The sequence below is a fragment of the Triticum aestivum genome, chromosome 7D (assembly GCF_018294505.1).
Source record: "Triticum aestivum cultivar Chinese Spring chromosome 7D, IWGSC CS RefSeq v2.1, whole genome shotgun sequence".
In the NCBI taxonomy this organism is placed as follows: domain Eukaryota; kingdom Viridiplantae; phylum Streptophyta; class Magnoliopsida; order Poales; family Poaceae; genus Triticum; species Triticum aestivum.
The window spans coordinates 231,720,500-231,737,238 of record NC_057814.1 but is presented as its reverse complement, the minus strand read 5'-3'; the positions used below and the strand labels follow the sequence as shown (position 1 = coordinate 231,737,238).

The following is a 16,739-nucleotide window of genomic DNA, read 5'->3' as shown; positions in this document are numbered from 1 at the left end:
TGTTAAATAGTCGCCCGGAGAGAGAAAGAGATAAACGGCTTTGGGTGGGGTAAGTTGAATTAAATCCTTCGCCTTTTGGGCGTTGGCCTGCCTTTTTCCTGCAAAAACTGAAGAAAATGTGAGATTAATTGGTTTTAATTACCCACCGTCGGATCAGGCGTTGTCTTTCTTTTCTTGAGCTGGAGACGTTGCCTTTCGGTGTTCCAGATATCACTTGGATACAGGGCTCTTTATTTTATTTATTTAAGTATTCTTTATTTAAATAAAAGGGGCATTTGTCTACTTTGAATAGATTTTTTTAGTTGCCTGGATTGTTTGCAAATCCCTTTCTGAAACTCGTGGATTATCAGATGAAGGATAATATACATGCAACTAGTTTTTTTGTAAACTTCGTCCACCTAAATTTGTACGTTATTTCGACCAAAGTTATAAATTTCAGAATGTAAGTTCTGTACTCGCAAAAAGTAAATAGGCTTGTAGTTTATGAATGGAGTGAGGTGTGTCCCAATAAAGCCAACATCAGTTTGATGGATGGCAAGAGCTCCTACACGAGAGAAATTTTGTCTTTAGATGCGACAGGAATTAAGATTACATGCACATTGTGCTATATAATATATGTTCCTATTTGGGTATTGGCGCGGTCGGCTAACCGCAATTTTGGCCATTAACTTGTATCACAACATGCCTGAAAACTGAAATACTTTCAGACAAATTCAGATGCATGATATATTCAAGTATTTAATTCAATACCCGCAAAAAAGTATTTAATTAAGTATTTGTAAAGACAATGGCAGAAAAGTACTCCCTCCGTCCCAAAATTCTTGTCTTAAATTTGTCTAAATAGGGATGTATCAAGTCACATTTTAGTATTAGATACATCCGTATCTAGACAAATCTAAGACAAGAATTTTGGGACAGAGGGAGTATTTAATTTTCGGCCGGAAGGAAAACTTCCCAACTGTAACCCCTCCACTAAAAAAAACCTGTAATCCCTGACAATCGATTGATACATATACAGATACATGTGTACTCCTAGACACTACATCGGGTTCTACCAGTACTAGTTATTTTCCCATCGAGGCATGGACTTTGCCAAACCCTCGTGCGTAGCATCTTGGCGCGAAGGGAACCGGTGCCCAGAACACAATTGTGGTGAACCCAATGATTTGAAGCTACTAGTAGAGAAAAAGGAAACATGCATACTGGATGGGAGCAAGCAAGGCATGTATGTAGGGAAGGCAATGATGGCGTGAGCAAGTAATGAGAATAAACACTTCGGGAGGAGATCCAGACCATGCATTGCATGCACGCGCAACGCAAGGCAAATGTACGACCGATTCCATTGCCGCCCACCTCCGGCTGGCCTCCGGGAGAGGTGGAAATGAGTGCGGCAAGGACAGGACGCATCCATCGACCGACAGCTCGGGAGATGACAGCAGTTGGTTGCAGGAAATGGCAGGGTAAATGACCCATTTATTTTGAGTTGTAATTGCGCCATTTCCTCCTCTTTTAAGGTATGGAGTGAAATGACATTGCACCCATGCAAGGGCCATGCTTGTAATATCTTCTTGCCTAATTTGTGCGGTCACTAGTCGGTATCGTGCTCACCTCTCTCCCCCGAGGCGGCGGCGCCGCGCCGCCCCTGGGGAGTCCCCGTCCACACCGCCCTCAGCCCTCCCCCTCCATCGCCTCCCACTACCGCCGCCGTCGTTGAGGACGCTGCGGGGCGAAGCCCCCGTGGTGAGGCGGCGGCGGCGGCGCAGTCCTCGGCCGGCGGTAACGCGTGGGGCAGCGGCGTTCATCTCTCTCCTCCTCCAACGGCAGTGCGTAGCGGGTTGACGGTGGCCAGGAGATCTCCGGCGGCCGTTTGACGGTTGAGATTTTGGCTGCGATGAGATCTGATCTGGGCCCGAGGGGTTTAGATCGAAATCCACCGTGGTTGCGCCTCATCTCGACAACGGCAAGAGGAGATCCCCCCTGGGTAATTTTCGCGGCACGAGGACGTCTGGGCCACTTGGCCCGGGCATGGTGGTGGTGGCTGTCTTCTCCACCGAAGGTGGTTGGCCAGGCTGGTAGTGACGGATCTAGGATCCCACTATTAGCACCGGCGGCGAGTTGGGGAGACATAGACGCCGGTGAAAACCGAGCCGACTCCGCTCATGGCGGGCGATGGCGGCGTCTACGTCGTTACCTTGGTGAAGGCATCGTCAAGCAACTATCGTCAACCTGCTCGTGCCGCTCCGGGAGAAATCCTAAAAATCACCGGATCGGACGATGGCGGCGCTGCGGTGTCGTGTTCCCTATTGGGTGCATCGTTTGTGGAGCGGCGCCGGATGGAAGAGGCGTGAGGTGGTGTGGCGTGCCTTCTCTCGCGTCGACGACGGCGGGCCTCGGCGGCATGGAGCAGCGGGGTCTCGCCGGTGGGCGTGTGATGATGGACGAGCACAGGATGGTGGCGTTGTCTGGCGTCATGGTGGCCTCGACGGCAGCTAGACCGGGCAAGGTAGATGCAGCATTACATCACTAAAGATGCATTGGTGGCATGTGGCTGCGGCGGCCTCATACCCGGTAGGCGTGTTGGTTGAGGGGTGCGCTGGACTGGTGGGTGCCCCATATCCGACACGCGACCTGGTTGGGACCTCAGGTTTTAGATGTTAGGTTTGGCTGCAAGGTCTGTTCGGTATTAGGCTCAGACTATCAGCATCCCTACATCAACTGGATAGGAGTAGCGATAGATGTTGCCTAGACGGTGGCTTTAGGCTTACTGTTGTATGACTTTATAAGGTCTTGTATGAATAATTAATAAAATGGGGGCGTGCATCGTCCAAATGCAGAGGTCGGGGGTCCTCCTTCTTTAAAAAAAAAACTAGTCGGTATCGTGCTAAGGTGTGGGTGGATGGAGATGGAGTAGCACCTCTCACTCTTATTACATTTTTGTGTGGGCTGCCTACAACTAGGTGCATTGTTGATTGTCGCAGCGGAAATGTATGTAGATTCCAACTGATTGGGGGTGTAGGGTTTGCGTGGACGCCAACGCAGAAATAATGCGGCAGCACGAGCAAACCCGCTGGTCCTTGATCTTGACATGTATTTTTTTTTGAACTTATCTTGACATGTAGTATGTTTTGGATCCTCGGTGCTGAGCTGTTGGGTTGGTTGGACGGAAGAAATACTACGGCTTGCTGAAATTCAACGCCAGCATTTACAATTGGCAAATGAAACTGGAAAAAAGGCAGCAGTACTCCCTCCGTCTAGGTGTGTAAGTCATGTTAGGTTGCGCACCATGATCAAGGTGGAGGGGAAAACGAGAGAACTTAATGTTTTTTGCTAATTAATAACATTGCATGCAATGAACTAACCACTGCATGTCGAGTTTGGTGGTCTCAAGTCATTTAAACATGCATGGCCCACATCTTTTATTGGATGATATGTCACGAAACAAGAAACGAGATAAGAGTTAATGTATCGTGCCTAAGTGTTTTGGAATTATTTGATTTTCGTAAGATGACTTACACACCTAGACGAAGGGAGTACGATCGATCGGTTTAGAAGCGGTTTTCAGCTGACCAATGCTGATATTTCTTTTTTTTCTTTGCAAAGGAAGGGAGTGAGGGTCGTGCATGGACTGTCGAGAAAGGGAAATGCCCTCCAATTGTGATGAAACTACAGGGAGTGGCATTGGCTTGGATGAGAAGGGAAAGCTAAAGAGAGGGAGGGAAGAAGGACCAGATCTCGCGGCTTCCACCCGGGCCCACCGCAGGCCCAAGCTGGTGGCTGGCAGCAACAAAAAGGCTGATGATCCCACATAGGCCCTGCTGGCTTCCAAGGGTTTACTCGTAAGTATTATTATTTAGCCTCTTTCTAATCCACAGTGCTAGTATACATTTGATTAGTCACCCTTTTGCTTTGGACAACCTTTTGCATTCATTGGTTCATCAATACACAACTATGGTGTCTGAATTACTATGGTTTTTGACTCTATTGATTAGCTCATCAGTTACCACTGCTAGCTAGCTAACGCATGCTTGAACCCATTACTGAATGCCCTCAAAATATAGCGGAGCATAAGTGAAATCGCAGACCATGCATGTAAATTTCATTATGTGATAATTATGTCTTCCCAATTCCGGATGGCTTTAAGTTGTGGTATTCCCACTCTCAATAGCAGCTGTACGTGTCTGTGTTGACAATTTTTTAGGAGAATTCGATACTTTAATTCTGTAGCGCGCCATGCATGCAAATGCAATACCCCACTTGTTTCTTGTTTATATGGTTTGCTTGCAATCATACGTTTGGTTCGTTGTCAATCAAGATCACATGTACCATGATATGGATCTGCACTTTGTGAACGTGCCTAGTCAATTTCGCATCCAAGATATATATTATAATAGTATGGGAGATTAGTGTGTATGTAGTGTATGAGCTGATCACAATGAATTGTTAACGAATAAAAGTGGTGTGTGACAATCCCATTCTCGTGGATATCTTTTGTGGGCCACGTGTATGCGTTGTAATCATGGCCATGGGATTGGGCCGCCATGCAAATAATCTAGTGCTCCCTCTGTTTCTAAATATTTGTCTTTTTAAAGATTTTAAATGAATTACCACATATGAATGTATATAGACATATTTTATAGTGTAGATTCATTTTTTTTCCGTATTTAGTTACTTGTTGAAACCTTTAGAAAGACAAATATTTAAGAACTGAGGGAGTAGTACTGTTTAAAAAAAATGAATAATCTAGTACTGTTGGTGTACTTGTCTTCCCATACAAGCAAGGATCCAATGTTTAATAGCAAGCAAACTTGAATACTCTGGAAACGGTTTGTGCACTGCAAATATGATCTGCTTATTTGGGGTAAGATTTAAAAATTAGCTTGTCCGACGAAGATGAATTTTTTTAATCTCGCGTACACTGCATGGGACACTACTGTGCCGTGTTACACTGGCGAATAGACACATCAAAATTTCGCCCAATTGCCCAGCATGTTCGAATGGGCCAGAGCATACCAAGCACATGTTGTTTATGTGCCATAAGGCAAAAAAAAGTGTGGGAAAATTTGAGGATGTTTGGAGTAGTTAAAAAAGCTCGTGTTGTGTTGGAATATTAGGCAAGCTCATGATTAATTCCAGTAAATAATTCATGACTAGAAGAGATACTAGCATGCAATAATCTAGCAAACTAGAAGAACAGCAAGACATGCATAACAGCAGCAAACACGTAACAATAGCTGTAGAAACAGACATGAACAGAGGGTGTTGGACGTACTGATCGTTAGCTATTATGGGTGCAACAGTGTTGATGACGATGTTGGCGACGATCTGCTGCTGACGGCGATGAATACGACGATGAGTAGCACCGCCCGACTTGGACGGAAGACGACCCGTGATGACGAATTTGAGCAGTCGCGCACAGCGCTTCCCAAAAACCTAATTCGTCCTCTCCCGGTGCAGGATCGCAAAGACGAACGGTTCCGGAGACCTGCTCTCCCACGCGCCGATGCACGCCGGCGTTTGGGATGGAGTAGACTACGATGGCGGCGCAAGTTGTGAGATGAGGCAAAACCCTAGGTGTTTTTCGGTGTGTCTCTGGCCGCAGCCCGTAGCTGTATATATATTAGGACCAGAGGCGGTATTGTGTCGCGACCAAAATCCCAAACCGACTCGGTTTCTAATTCGTATACTTCCCGGACAAGTAATCAAAAACTTGTCTGCCAAGACATAAAAATAAAACGGCAAAAGGAAGCTGAGCTCCTGCAAGGAAACGGACCGGATTTCGGCGGACCATTCACGCGCATGTCGCATGTACGCCTCGCCTCGCCTCGCCACGCCACGGCCAGGCGAGGCGAGCGAGCGCGCGCGTGTGGTTTTCCCTTTCTCTTCTCACACACCACTTAGAGTGGTGGAGAGAACCCACTATATAAAGAGGTCCAACTCTTCTTCAACTTCCGGGGTGGGACTAAACTTAGCACCATCACTTGCCATTTTACACATGGGCTTTGAGATTTCAGAAATTGCTATGGGCCTAGCCCATTAATTCTAACAATCCCCCACCAGATCTCAAATACCCATTTAGAGATTTGCCTTCTCTCATCACTTGTTTAATATACCAGTGTTTCAGCAGAGACTGTTAAGTTGAACTTCTGCCTAGAACTTTAAGCTACATCCATTCACAACTTGACAATGGACTATGCCTTGAATTGCTAGTTTTGTGTGAACAGGTTTCACTCAAAGTCTTAACCAGTACCTGACCGCCAGTAGGCTACCCCGCGGTTTGGAGCTTATACGTCATACTCCCTGGTCTCTTCGTGAGCTTACTAGAGATCACCCAAATCTCATAGACTGCGACGTTTACAGTCAGAACTCATATAGGTATGTTCTTTCAAGACTGCTCTGTAGGGCAACATCTTTGCTAATTATAGCCAATAGAACCACATTAAGGCATGTTGCCAACCTGCCTTACAGATCTGAGCCTTACAGCTCTGAGAGTTTTGCATCTTCACTTGGAGACGATCATAAGTTATTACTCTCCTCAGTTAACCAATAGCTTGTTCTTCTCAGATCCTAATTCACGGGGTCTCCGATCACAAAGGTTGGGTTACTACTATGGTGTAACATCTATGGGTCTCATACCCATCTCCCTCGATGCAATATCTATCACATTTCGTGATAGTCCCTTTGTAAAGGGATCTGCCAGGTTTTTGTCTGTTTGTATATACGTAACAGTTATTACTCCAGAGTTTCTCAACTTCCTGACAGACTTCAAACATCTTTTCACGTGTCTTGATGACTTCACATTATCTTTAGAATTGTTCACTTTAGCGATGACCGTTTGGTTATCACAATTCATAAGAATAGCCGGTACAGGTTTTTCAACAACCGGCAAGTCCATCAAGAGCTCACGCAGTCATTCTGCCTCAACAGTAGCTGTGTCCAAAGCAGTTAATTCTGCTTCCATAGTTGACCTCGTCAATATGGTTTCCTTGCAAGACCTCCATGACACTGCGCCACCACCATGAGTAAATACATACCCACTTGTTGCGTAAAGTACATCAACATCGGAGATCCAATTTGAATCACTATATCCTTCTAGCACAGCAGGATGCCCTGAATAAGTAATTCCGTAACTCATAGTACCTCTCAGATAGCGCAAGACCCTTTCTAGTGCATGCCAATGATCATCACCCGGGTTGGACATGAACCTACTCAGTTTGCTCACAGCTTCTTTCCAATCATCTACATCCGGAGATGCATATGCTTCTGCAATCGTCTTGGGTGTGTCGTCCACAAGGTATACAATGAAATCATCACCAAAGGATTTTGCAATCCTTTGTCTCTTGTTCCTTCTAGGAATTTCATTGTTATCCTTCTCAAGGACTTCCTCATGTGATTGTTCGAAATATTCATCAGTTGTACTAGATTCAGGAATTATCTCAGAAGAAAATCTAGCAATGCTATGCATATCTTTCATAGGAAATATGTTCTCAAAAAATGTTGCATCACGAGATTCCATTATAGTATCAACATGCATATCAGGTACTTCAGATTTTACCACTAAAAACCTATAAGCAATGCTCCGTTGAGCATACCCTAGAAAGACACAATCCACTGTCTTTGGTCCAAGTTTGCGTTTCTTAGGAATAGGAATATTGAACTTTGCCAAACATCCCCAAGTGCGCAAATAAGAAAGTGATGGTTTTCTCCCAACCCACTCTTCGTAAGGGGTTTTCTCCTTATTATTGTTGGGAACTCTATTCAGGACATGACATGAAGTCAATAGAGCCTCACCCCACCATGCCTTAGATAAACCAGCAGTGTCTAACATGGCATTCACCAAGTCAGTCAATGTGTGGTTTTTCCTCTCGGCCACTCCATTTGATTGAGGTGAATAGGGAGGCGTCCTCTCATGAATAATACCATGTTCCTCACAAAATTCATCAAAAACTTTTGGAAAATACTCTCCACCACGATCGGACCTAAGACGCTTGATCTTTCTCCCTAGTTGATTTTCAACTTCAGCTTTATAGATTTTAAAGTAGTCTAATGCTTCATCTTTAGTTTGCAACAAATAAACATAGCAAAATCTAGTCGCATCATCAATCAAAGTCATGAAATATCTCTTTCCACCTTTTGTCAACACACCATTCATCTCACAAAGATCAGAATGTATGAGTTCTAGAGGTGCCAAGTTTCTCTCCTCGGCAGCCTTATGAGGCTTTCGAGGTTGCTTAGATTGCACACAACTATGGCACTTAGAACCTTTGGCAACTGTGAAGTTCGGAATTAAACTCATGCTGGATAGCTGAGACATTAAACCAAAGTTAATATGACATAAACGAGAGTGCCAAATACTTGCATCATCAATAACACTAGCACAAATTTGGTTTATTGACTTATTGCAGAAATCTGAAAGAGAAAAGCGGAACAAGCCTCCGCACTCATAGCCTTTTCCTATAAATTGTCCAAATCTTGACACGATTACTTTATTGGACTCTAAAACTACCTTAAATCCATCTCGACATAGAAGGGAGCCGCTAACTAGATTCTTGTTCATAGTAGGGACATGCTGCACGTTCCTTAGTTGCACGATCTTTCCCGAAGTAAACTTCAGATCCACCGTGCCAATGCCACGAACAGAAGCATGTGACCCATTCCCCATTAGGACGGAAGAATCCCTTGCGACCTGATAAGAAGTAAACAGGGAGATGTCAGCACACACATGAACGTTAGCACCCGAATCAATCCACCACAAAGATGATTGAAATACTGAAAGCACAATAGGTAAATTACCATACCCATCAGTATTGCTAGCGGTCACCATGTTGACAGTCTTGGAGCTTGTTTTCCTCTGCGGTCTGCACGTTCAGGGCATTCCTTGGAAAAGTGTCCAGGCTTCCCACAGGCGTAGCACTCTAGCTCAGCCTTGTTGAACTTCTTCTTCTTGAAGGTAGTAGTCTTGGTAGGTTTGTTGAAAACAGGTTTGTTCTTCCCTTTGTTCTTGTTCTGTGGGTACCTCTGCAACATGTTAGCAGTAGGCTGAACCTCACCTCCTTTTTCAGTAGTATCTTTAGCCCGAGCTTTTTCTTCAACATCAAGAGATGCAATCAGATTTTCAACTGATATCTCCTGTCTCTTATGCTTCAGAGTTGTGGCGAAATTCCTCCATGAAGGAGGCAACTTTGCAATCATGCACCCCGCCACGAATTTGTCGGGTAGAACACATTTAAGGAGTTCAAGTTCCTTCACAATGCACTGTATCTCATGAGCTTGTTCAACCACAGAACGGTTATTCACCATCTTGTAGTCATGAAAACTCTCCATGATGTACAGTTCACTGCCTGCATCTGTTGCACCGAATTTTGCATTCAGTGCATCCCACAGAATCTTTCCGTCATTTATGTGCATGTACACATCACACAGACGGTCAGCAAGAACACTCAGAATGCATCCCACAAACATAGTATTGGCTTCCTGGAATTTTCTCCGATCTTCGTCGGTCATTCCCTCTGGAGCACCAACACTAGCGTGGAAAACTTTCAGAGCAGTAAGCCAGAGCGTGGTCTTCACCTGCCACCTCTTAAAGTGCACACCGGTAAACTTATCCGGCCTCAGTGCATCAGCGAATCCAGCCATAGTTAACTCAGGAAATTGCCTATAATTAGGTTTTTGGATTGTTGGAATATTAGGCAAGCTCATGATTAATTCCAGTAATAATTCATGACTAGAAGAGATACTAGCATGCAATAATCTAGCAAACTAGAAGAACAGCAAGACATGCATAACAGCAGCAAACACGTAACAATAGCTGTAGAAACAGACATGAACAGAGGGTGTTGGACGTACTGATCGTTAGCTATTATGGGTGCAACAGTGTTGATGACGATGTTGGCGACGATCTGCTGCTGACGGCGATGAATACGACGATGAGTAGCACCGCCCGACTTGGACGGAAGACGACCCGTGATGACGAATTTGAGCAGTCGCGCACAGCGCTTCCCAAAAACCTAATTCGTCCTCTCCCGGTGCAGGATCGCAAAGACGAACGGTTCCGGAGACCTGCTCTCCCACGCGCCGATGCACGCCGGCGTTTGGGATGGAGTAGACTACGATGGCGGCGCAAGTTGTGAGATGAGGCAAAACCCTAGGTGTTTTTCAGTGTGTCTCTGGCCGCAGCCCGTAGCTGTATATATATTAGGACCAGAGGCGGTATTGTGTCGCGACCACAATCCCAAACCGACTCGGTTTCTAATTCGTATACTTCCCGGACAAGTAATCAAAAACTTGTCTGCCAAGACATAAAAATAAAACGGCAAAAGGAAGCTGAGCTCCTGCAAGGAAACGGACCGGATTTCGGCGGACCATTCACGCGCATGTCGCATGTACGCCTCGCCTCGCCACGCCACGGCCAGGCGAGGCGAGCGAGCGCGCGCGTGTGGTTTTCCCTTTCTCTTCTCACACACCACTTAGAGTGGTGGAGAGAACCCACTATATAAAGAGGTCCAACTCTTCTTCAACTTCCGGGGTGGGACTAAACTTAGCACCACCACTTGCCATTTTACACATGGGCTTTGAGATTTCAGAAATTGCTATGGGCCTAGCCCATTAATTCTAACATGTTGTTGATCGTGCAGGGGAGGTAGTCCTCGAATCATTACTCCTCATGCCAGATCAAGAATTTTCTATATCGGGTTCACAAAACGCTAGAGAGCTCATTGCTATAACCGCGTGGTATTTATGTTGGAATAGACGTAAACTGGTACATGAGGGAAAGTCTTAGGAGGCATATCAAACCTCGATGGGAATTCATGCTATAACGGCAAATTTTGTAGCCCATTCCACTAATGCAAATAGGAAGATTTGAGGGTGGAGTAGACCTCCGATGGGCTTTCACTAGTACAAAACAAGGCTTTCGTCACAGGGCAATATTCACATTAGTCCCGGTTCAGTCACGAACCGGGACTAATGTGAGCATTGGTCCCGGTTCGTGCGGCTAAGGCATTAGTCACGGTTCACCTGGGCCCTTTAGTCCCGGTTGGTGCCACGAACCGGGACTAAAGGGTGCGATGCCCATTAGTACCGGTTGGTGGCACCAACCGGGACTAAAGGTTAGTCCTTTAGTCCCGGTTGGTGCCACCAACCGGTACTAATGGGCTTTGAGGCATTAGTACCGGTTCATGGCACGAACCGGTACTAAAGGGCCCATCAAACTCTACCCCCCCCCCCCCCCGTGGACCGCCTTTTCAGTTTTAGAAAAAACAAAAGAAAATGATGGAAATGTCAAAAAAATAAAATAAAATAAGTTTCCCATGTGATATGTGGTCTAGTTGTTGGGAAAATTAACAAATATGAATTTCGACTTTATTTGCAAAATCTCTCTGGAATTTCTTAAAATGGGCATAACTTTTGCATACGAACTCGGATGAAAAAGTTTTTTATATGAAAAATCATCTACTCGAAAGGGAACCCCGTTAAACATTTTCAAAATCCTCAAAAACCTAATAGAAAAAAAGATACGGGGCTTTTAAGATCTGGAGAGGCAAAAAAATTCAAAAAATTTCAAATTATGGTCAAACTAATTATTCTAGAATATTAGTGTTACTAAATAATTATTTCAGTTTTTTTGAATTTTGGTCAAATTTGGTCAAACTGTGGTCAAACAATGGTCAAACTAATTATTCCGGAAATATTAATGTTACTATATAATTATTGTTTTTTAAAACAATAGTTTCAAACTCAAACAGTGAAATGTGTCACTTCATGCTCAAGCTAAATTCCTGAGGGTTAATAGAATTGACATCTTACTATTGTCAGGAAAACAACATATGCAGACTTGGAAACGAGGGAGAATAGAACCCGGAAGTTAAGCGTGCTCAGGCTGGAGTAGTGAGAGGATGGGTGACCGTCCGGAAAGTTAGATGATTTGGAATGATGAGGGTGATTAGAGATTAGAGGATAAATTGAGCAGTGATGAGGGGTGGAGATTAGAGATTAGAGGTTAAAATAATTCAGAAATTTGAAAATTAAAAAAAAAATTAAAAAATTTCGCAAAAATAAATTTCAAAAAAATATCATAAAATTTCCTTTAGTCCCGGTTGGTAACACCAACCGGGACTCCAACCGGGACTAAAGGTGGAGCTCCAGGCTGCGTCCACGTGGACGGCCTTTAGTCCCGGTTCGTGTAAGAACCGGGACTAAAGGGGGGAGGCATTAGTAACGACCCTTTAGTCCCGGTTCAAAAACCGGGACTAAAGGCCCTTACCAACCGGGACTAAAGCCCCCTTTTCTACTAGTGTTTGTTAAATTGAATGTGGATGTTGCCTTCGATCATGATCTGCTAAAGGGCACATCGGAGGCTGTCCTCAGGAATGGCAAAGGAACTTTTATTGTAGGTGGAAATTGGAAGATTGATTGTTGCGTTGATGCCCTGACAGCGAAAGCGTTAGCACTTAGGTTTGGCTTATTGCTAGCACAGAAGGCGGGTTGCAATCATCTTGTTATCAACTCTCACAACATGGAAGTCATTGACACAATGAAGAACGGAGGACATTCTGCAGGAGCGGCAGTGGCAAATTTTTTATGATTGTTTTTTTATGGCTTGTGATTTTCCTCTTGCTAGCTTTGAACATTGTAATAGGGAAGCGAACAAGATAGCGCATGAGTTTGCTCGACTAGCAAAATGTTCCGTGATGAGGGATTGGATCGAGGAGCCTATGAGAAATATTGTATGTCTTCTTATAGACGATGTAACCATTACTAGCGTGGGCTGCCTGACTGTAGCGATTGCAGCCTCTGGTTCCCGGGGCCTCGGAAGGCTCCCGGTTAATTACTCCCGTGGGTTACTCCGTGGGATACCTTCGATTAAGCTGTGTGATCGTCTTCGTCATCTTTGCTTTTGTGTTCTCCATGCATGATGATGGTGGTTTATGGGCGGCGGCAAAGCCCGTTTCCTCGTCGTACACGCGCAGCTCAAAACGTGGCTTTGTGCTAGCCATGTCCATCCTCGCCGTCGCACCTCATCGGTCTTGGCGGCGTTGATGTAGTTGATGTTGAAATTGCATGGGTCCTGCTCGGCTCGGACTTCTTGACAATCAAATGGCCTCGTCGGATTATGCGAGGGGTATGCCTCGCGGGAGTAAACTGTTTAGGAGACCGACATTGGTGTAAAACCGTCGCACGCTCACATTGGCATGACCGGTGTGGTTGGCGCCTCGTCTCGGCTGGACGCCGAGTATTCAACGGTCCGCCATGACAAAGGGCGTTGCCTCACAGGGCCGTGGAAAGGTGGCGTCGTAGAGGCCACGTCGCCTTGAGCTGGTGCTACGCCAAAGAGTGGTCTGTACACCGGCGACGCCATGGACATGTACGCCCAAGAACATGTCCACCGTGATGGGTGCACCTCACCTGATTGGATGCAAGTCTATGGCAGTCCACTTTATCAGGGGACATCGCCTGATGAACTTATGGAGAGACGATCGCAGTGGTTGCGTTGCCTTGCCTCAGCTGGACGCCGTATTGGTTGGTCTGCAAGACAAAGGCGCCTCTTAACAGGGTCGGCGAAGGGTGGCGTCGTCGAGGACGCGTCGCCTTGGCAGGTGCTATGCCAAAGTCCTGTACCTTGCTGACCTGTTCGCCATGGGTCTGTCTCGGGCTATGTCGTCACGAGCTCCGGTTTCGCCACACCAATGACCCCTCACCAACGACGCAACTCATCGCCGGATCTTCGGGATCGTCGGCAACGCGATCCCGCTGCCGTCGTCGCCGTGAACATGTTTTCTTCTTCTCTGCATCTACGACGCCTCCGGCCCGGCGCCCCTACAAGTGGCTCGCGGCAGCGTCACTCAGTGCGCGCCTTGCGAGTCGACACCGTCGGCCGTCGGCCCGTCACTGAGCTCGGGACGTAGCCAGCGCCACCGCCGGCATGGGACGCGTCCGCTCGAGCTCCTCGACGCTGCACCCTAGGCGCGTCTCCTCTTGGCCGCGTCCGCTGCGTGCAGTCACGTCCTGGGTGTTTTTCTCCTTCCCTCGCTGTGCGTTCACCTCACGCGGCGGCCGCCGCCACGATTCGCTCGCGAGCTATGCGTGCTGCCGCCGGACATGGCCATGGTACGTGTCTTCACCAACGAGCGTGCCACCGCCGCGGGCATGTCTTCATGATCTTCCTGATGCTGCTGTCACCGGCGCGGCTTCCCTCGATGCGTACCTCTCTCCCGCGAAACCTGATAAAACAATGAAACAAAACAAAATACGTACCCTGGGAACAAGAGAAAGATGAGGGCGTGCTAGCCAGCTGATGATGCCTCCAGCTGCAAACGCCTCCTCATGTCTGGCTATCATCATCGATGATTGCTCCTGCTTGGGGTCAGAGGGCGCGGTTGTCACAGCCGACGTGCCGGCCATGCATGTGCCATCTCGCCGGCCGTCGTTTCTCGTCATCTGATCGGCCACGGGGCTGCCATCTGCACCTGCATGCATGGGCCATGCAATACTTGAATCAATCGGCCCATGTACTAATTAAGCACACATATAATAAGCTACGTGAAAGTTAAATGGTTGGGCTAGCTAAATGACCGGTCAATAGCCCATTAACCCTCACTTTTGATCAAGGGCACTCCTTGCTCCATGCGTTAAAAATGTATGTATATCATATCATCTGGGCACATTATCGTTAAGACAACTCTTTTTCTAGAATTATATATTCTCATTATCTTCGTACTATATATAGTACAAAAACTCGTCGAACACAATGAACTTTTCAAAACTTCACGGGAAAATGTTACAACCGAAAAAACTTGTGGTGCATACGCGGGTAGCACCCTGCGTGTAGAAAAAAAATTCCGATCGAGTAGCAAATCACAGTCGACCGGTCAGACCAGATAGTCAGATTGAATTTTGATTCACGATCGATCATCAGTCGACGTAGACGCCGCAGGTCTCTCTGATCTCGCCTTGGGTGCCAGTGAGAACGCCAGCCCTGCCCATGTTGATCATAGCGACGGCAAAGTCAGCGAAGAAGGTGTCGAGAGAGGAGGCGTTGTTCATGAGCGCGACGTAGGCGCCGGTGAGGCTGTCCTCCAGCAGCGCGGCATCGGAGCGCAGCACCGCCCGGTGATTGTACACGGACTCGTAGTATCCCAGGTCGAACTTGTCCACCGTCACATCGTCCATGGGCACCACGCTCGCCATCTTCTCCGTTGGGCACTTGGTCGTCAGCGTCTTCCCGTACGCCGGCTCCAGCGAGGGGTCCTGGTCGCCGGCTCCAGTGAAGTTGTAGAGCCGCTTGGAGAAGGACGAGCAGTGCGTCACTCCAATCGTGTGCGCCGCTGCATCCATCCATGTATTGTATGACATGTTCAGTCAGGTCATCGGAGACAAAGAACAGCGCGATCGAGTTATGAATGATTGTTTCGTACCGGAGAGGACGACCATGTCCTTCATGGTGAGGTTCTTGACGGCGAAGTACTGGGTGAGCACGGTGACGTTGCCATCGGCCGGTGGCAGGTTGGTGAGGGCCTCCTCCAACATGGAGACGTTCCCGTCGCGGCGCCCGGTCTCCACCTCGTAGTGTGGCCCAGCGCTCTGCGCCACGACAGCTTATGATGAGCAGAGCAATTTCATAATCCATGGAGTACTAGTAACAGCAAGGAGTACGCTACGTACAAAATTGACGGCGTCGCGCGCGGCCATGGCCATGATGTCGGCGCAGGAGACGACGAGGGGGCATGCTTTCTCCACCACCTTCTTGATAGCCTCGATGGCCTCGTAGCCGCGCACGGTGAGGTTGGGGTCGGCGTGCTTCTCAGCGGTGCCGTTGTGGGAGTTGAGCATGAGGGAAGCGTCGCAGCCCCGGACGAAGCAGTCGTGGAAGTGGAGGCGGAGGAGGCCGGCGCGGAGGGTGGAGTCGTCGGCGAAGATGGCCTCAAGCTCGGTGCGCACGAGCTCCTCCACGCCCGGGCACGTCGTGTTGTAGTAACCATACTGCAAATCGGCCTGCGCAAAGCTGGCCAGGAGGCTCGCCGCCGCGACCAAGATCAAGAACGTGGCGGAAGCCATGGCAGAGGACTCGATGAACCAATGTACGCACGGTCTGATCGTGCAAGGAAGAGGGAATGGATGGATGGATGGATGAAGATCCTGGTCGATCGTGGCTGCATTTATATGGCGATCGAAGATGTAATATGGATGTTTGAGTTGACCTTGCAGAGGACAGTTCGTGCTCGCCATGACCGTCGACAAACATAGCAAACATGCCATGCGTGCGGACCATTACCAGGGCAGCTCGATCGTCTCTGTCATTATAAGGGGAATATATTCGAGCTAGGGGGGATGAATTGGATTATTTAGGACTACTTGACTAATTAAACTTATAAATGAGCTGCTAATTATGTGCTTTGCGGCGCTGGATACTGTCCGTTTCGTTTGTTCTTGTATGTTTGCCGATTAAATGGACTAGTCAACATTTTGTTTTGACACTAAACAGCCCGGCGAATTCCTTGTTTGATAGTAATAACTACTGTAGATGGGTAGGCGCGCTTTGCCACGCCCGATAATACCAGGCTAGTAGCTTTCAGTCGGCTAACACACGTTAATCAATTATACTTTTGTGCTACTTTAACGGCAAGCGTATGAATCTGTCCGCTGATACAATGGTAAAGCTTAAAAAAAATTTGTGCTAAATAAAAAACTATATTGATATCCTGAACCATAACCGCTCAAGCGGTGTAAATTAAATAAGTTAAAAG

The 16,739-nt window shown here is 47.1% G+C and overlaps 1 protein-coding gene across 1 annotated transcript; it reads right to left on the bottom strand.

Moving 5' to 3' along the window:
* Positions 1 to 14,677: 14,677 nt before the first annotated feature.
* Positions 14,678 to 16,129, bottom strand: LOC123169875 (peroxidase 1). The gene is made up of 3 exons (XM_044587738.1): positions 15,658 to 16,129; positions 15,411 to 15,576; positions 14,678 to 15,320 (listed from the first exon to the last, which is right to left on the bottom strand). Exons 1-3 carry the CDS (start codon positions 16,048 to 16,050, stop codon positions 14,908 to 14,910), a joined length of 972 nt encoding a protein of 323 aa, XP_044443673.1. The 5' UTR covers positions 16,051 to 16,129; the 3' UTR covers positions 14,678 to 14,907.
* Between the last annotated feature and the right edge of the window lie 610 nt (positions 16,130 to 16,739).

Excerpts from the sequence above, each read along its gene's own strand:
- LOC123169875 (XM_044587738.1), bottom strand. The coding sequence starts at position 16,050 with ATGGCTTCCGCCACGTTCTTGATCTTGGTCGCGGCGGCGAGCCTCCTG. Across the intron at positions 15,577-15,657 it reads CGCGCGACGCCGTCAATTTT|AGCGCTGGGCCACACTACGA; the intron begins GTACGTAGCGTA and ends GTCGTGGCGCAG. Across the intron at positions 15,321-15,410 it reads GGACATGGTCGTCCTCTCCG|CGGCGCACACGATTGGAGTG; the intron begins GTACGAAACAAT and ends GGATGGATGCAG.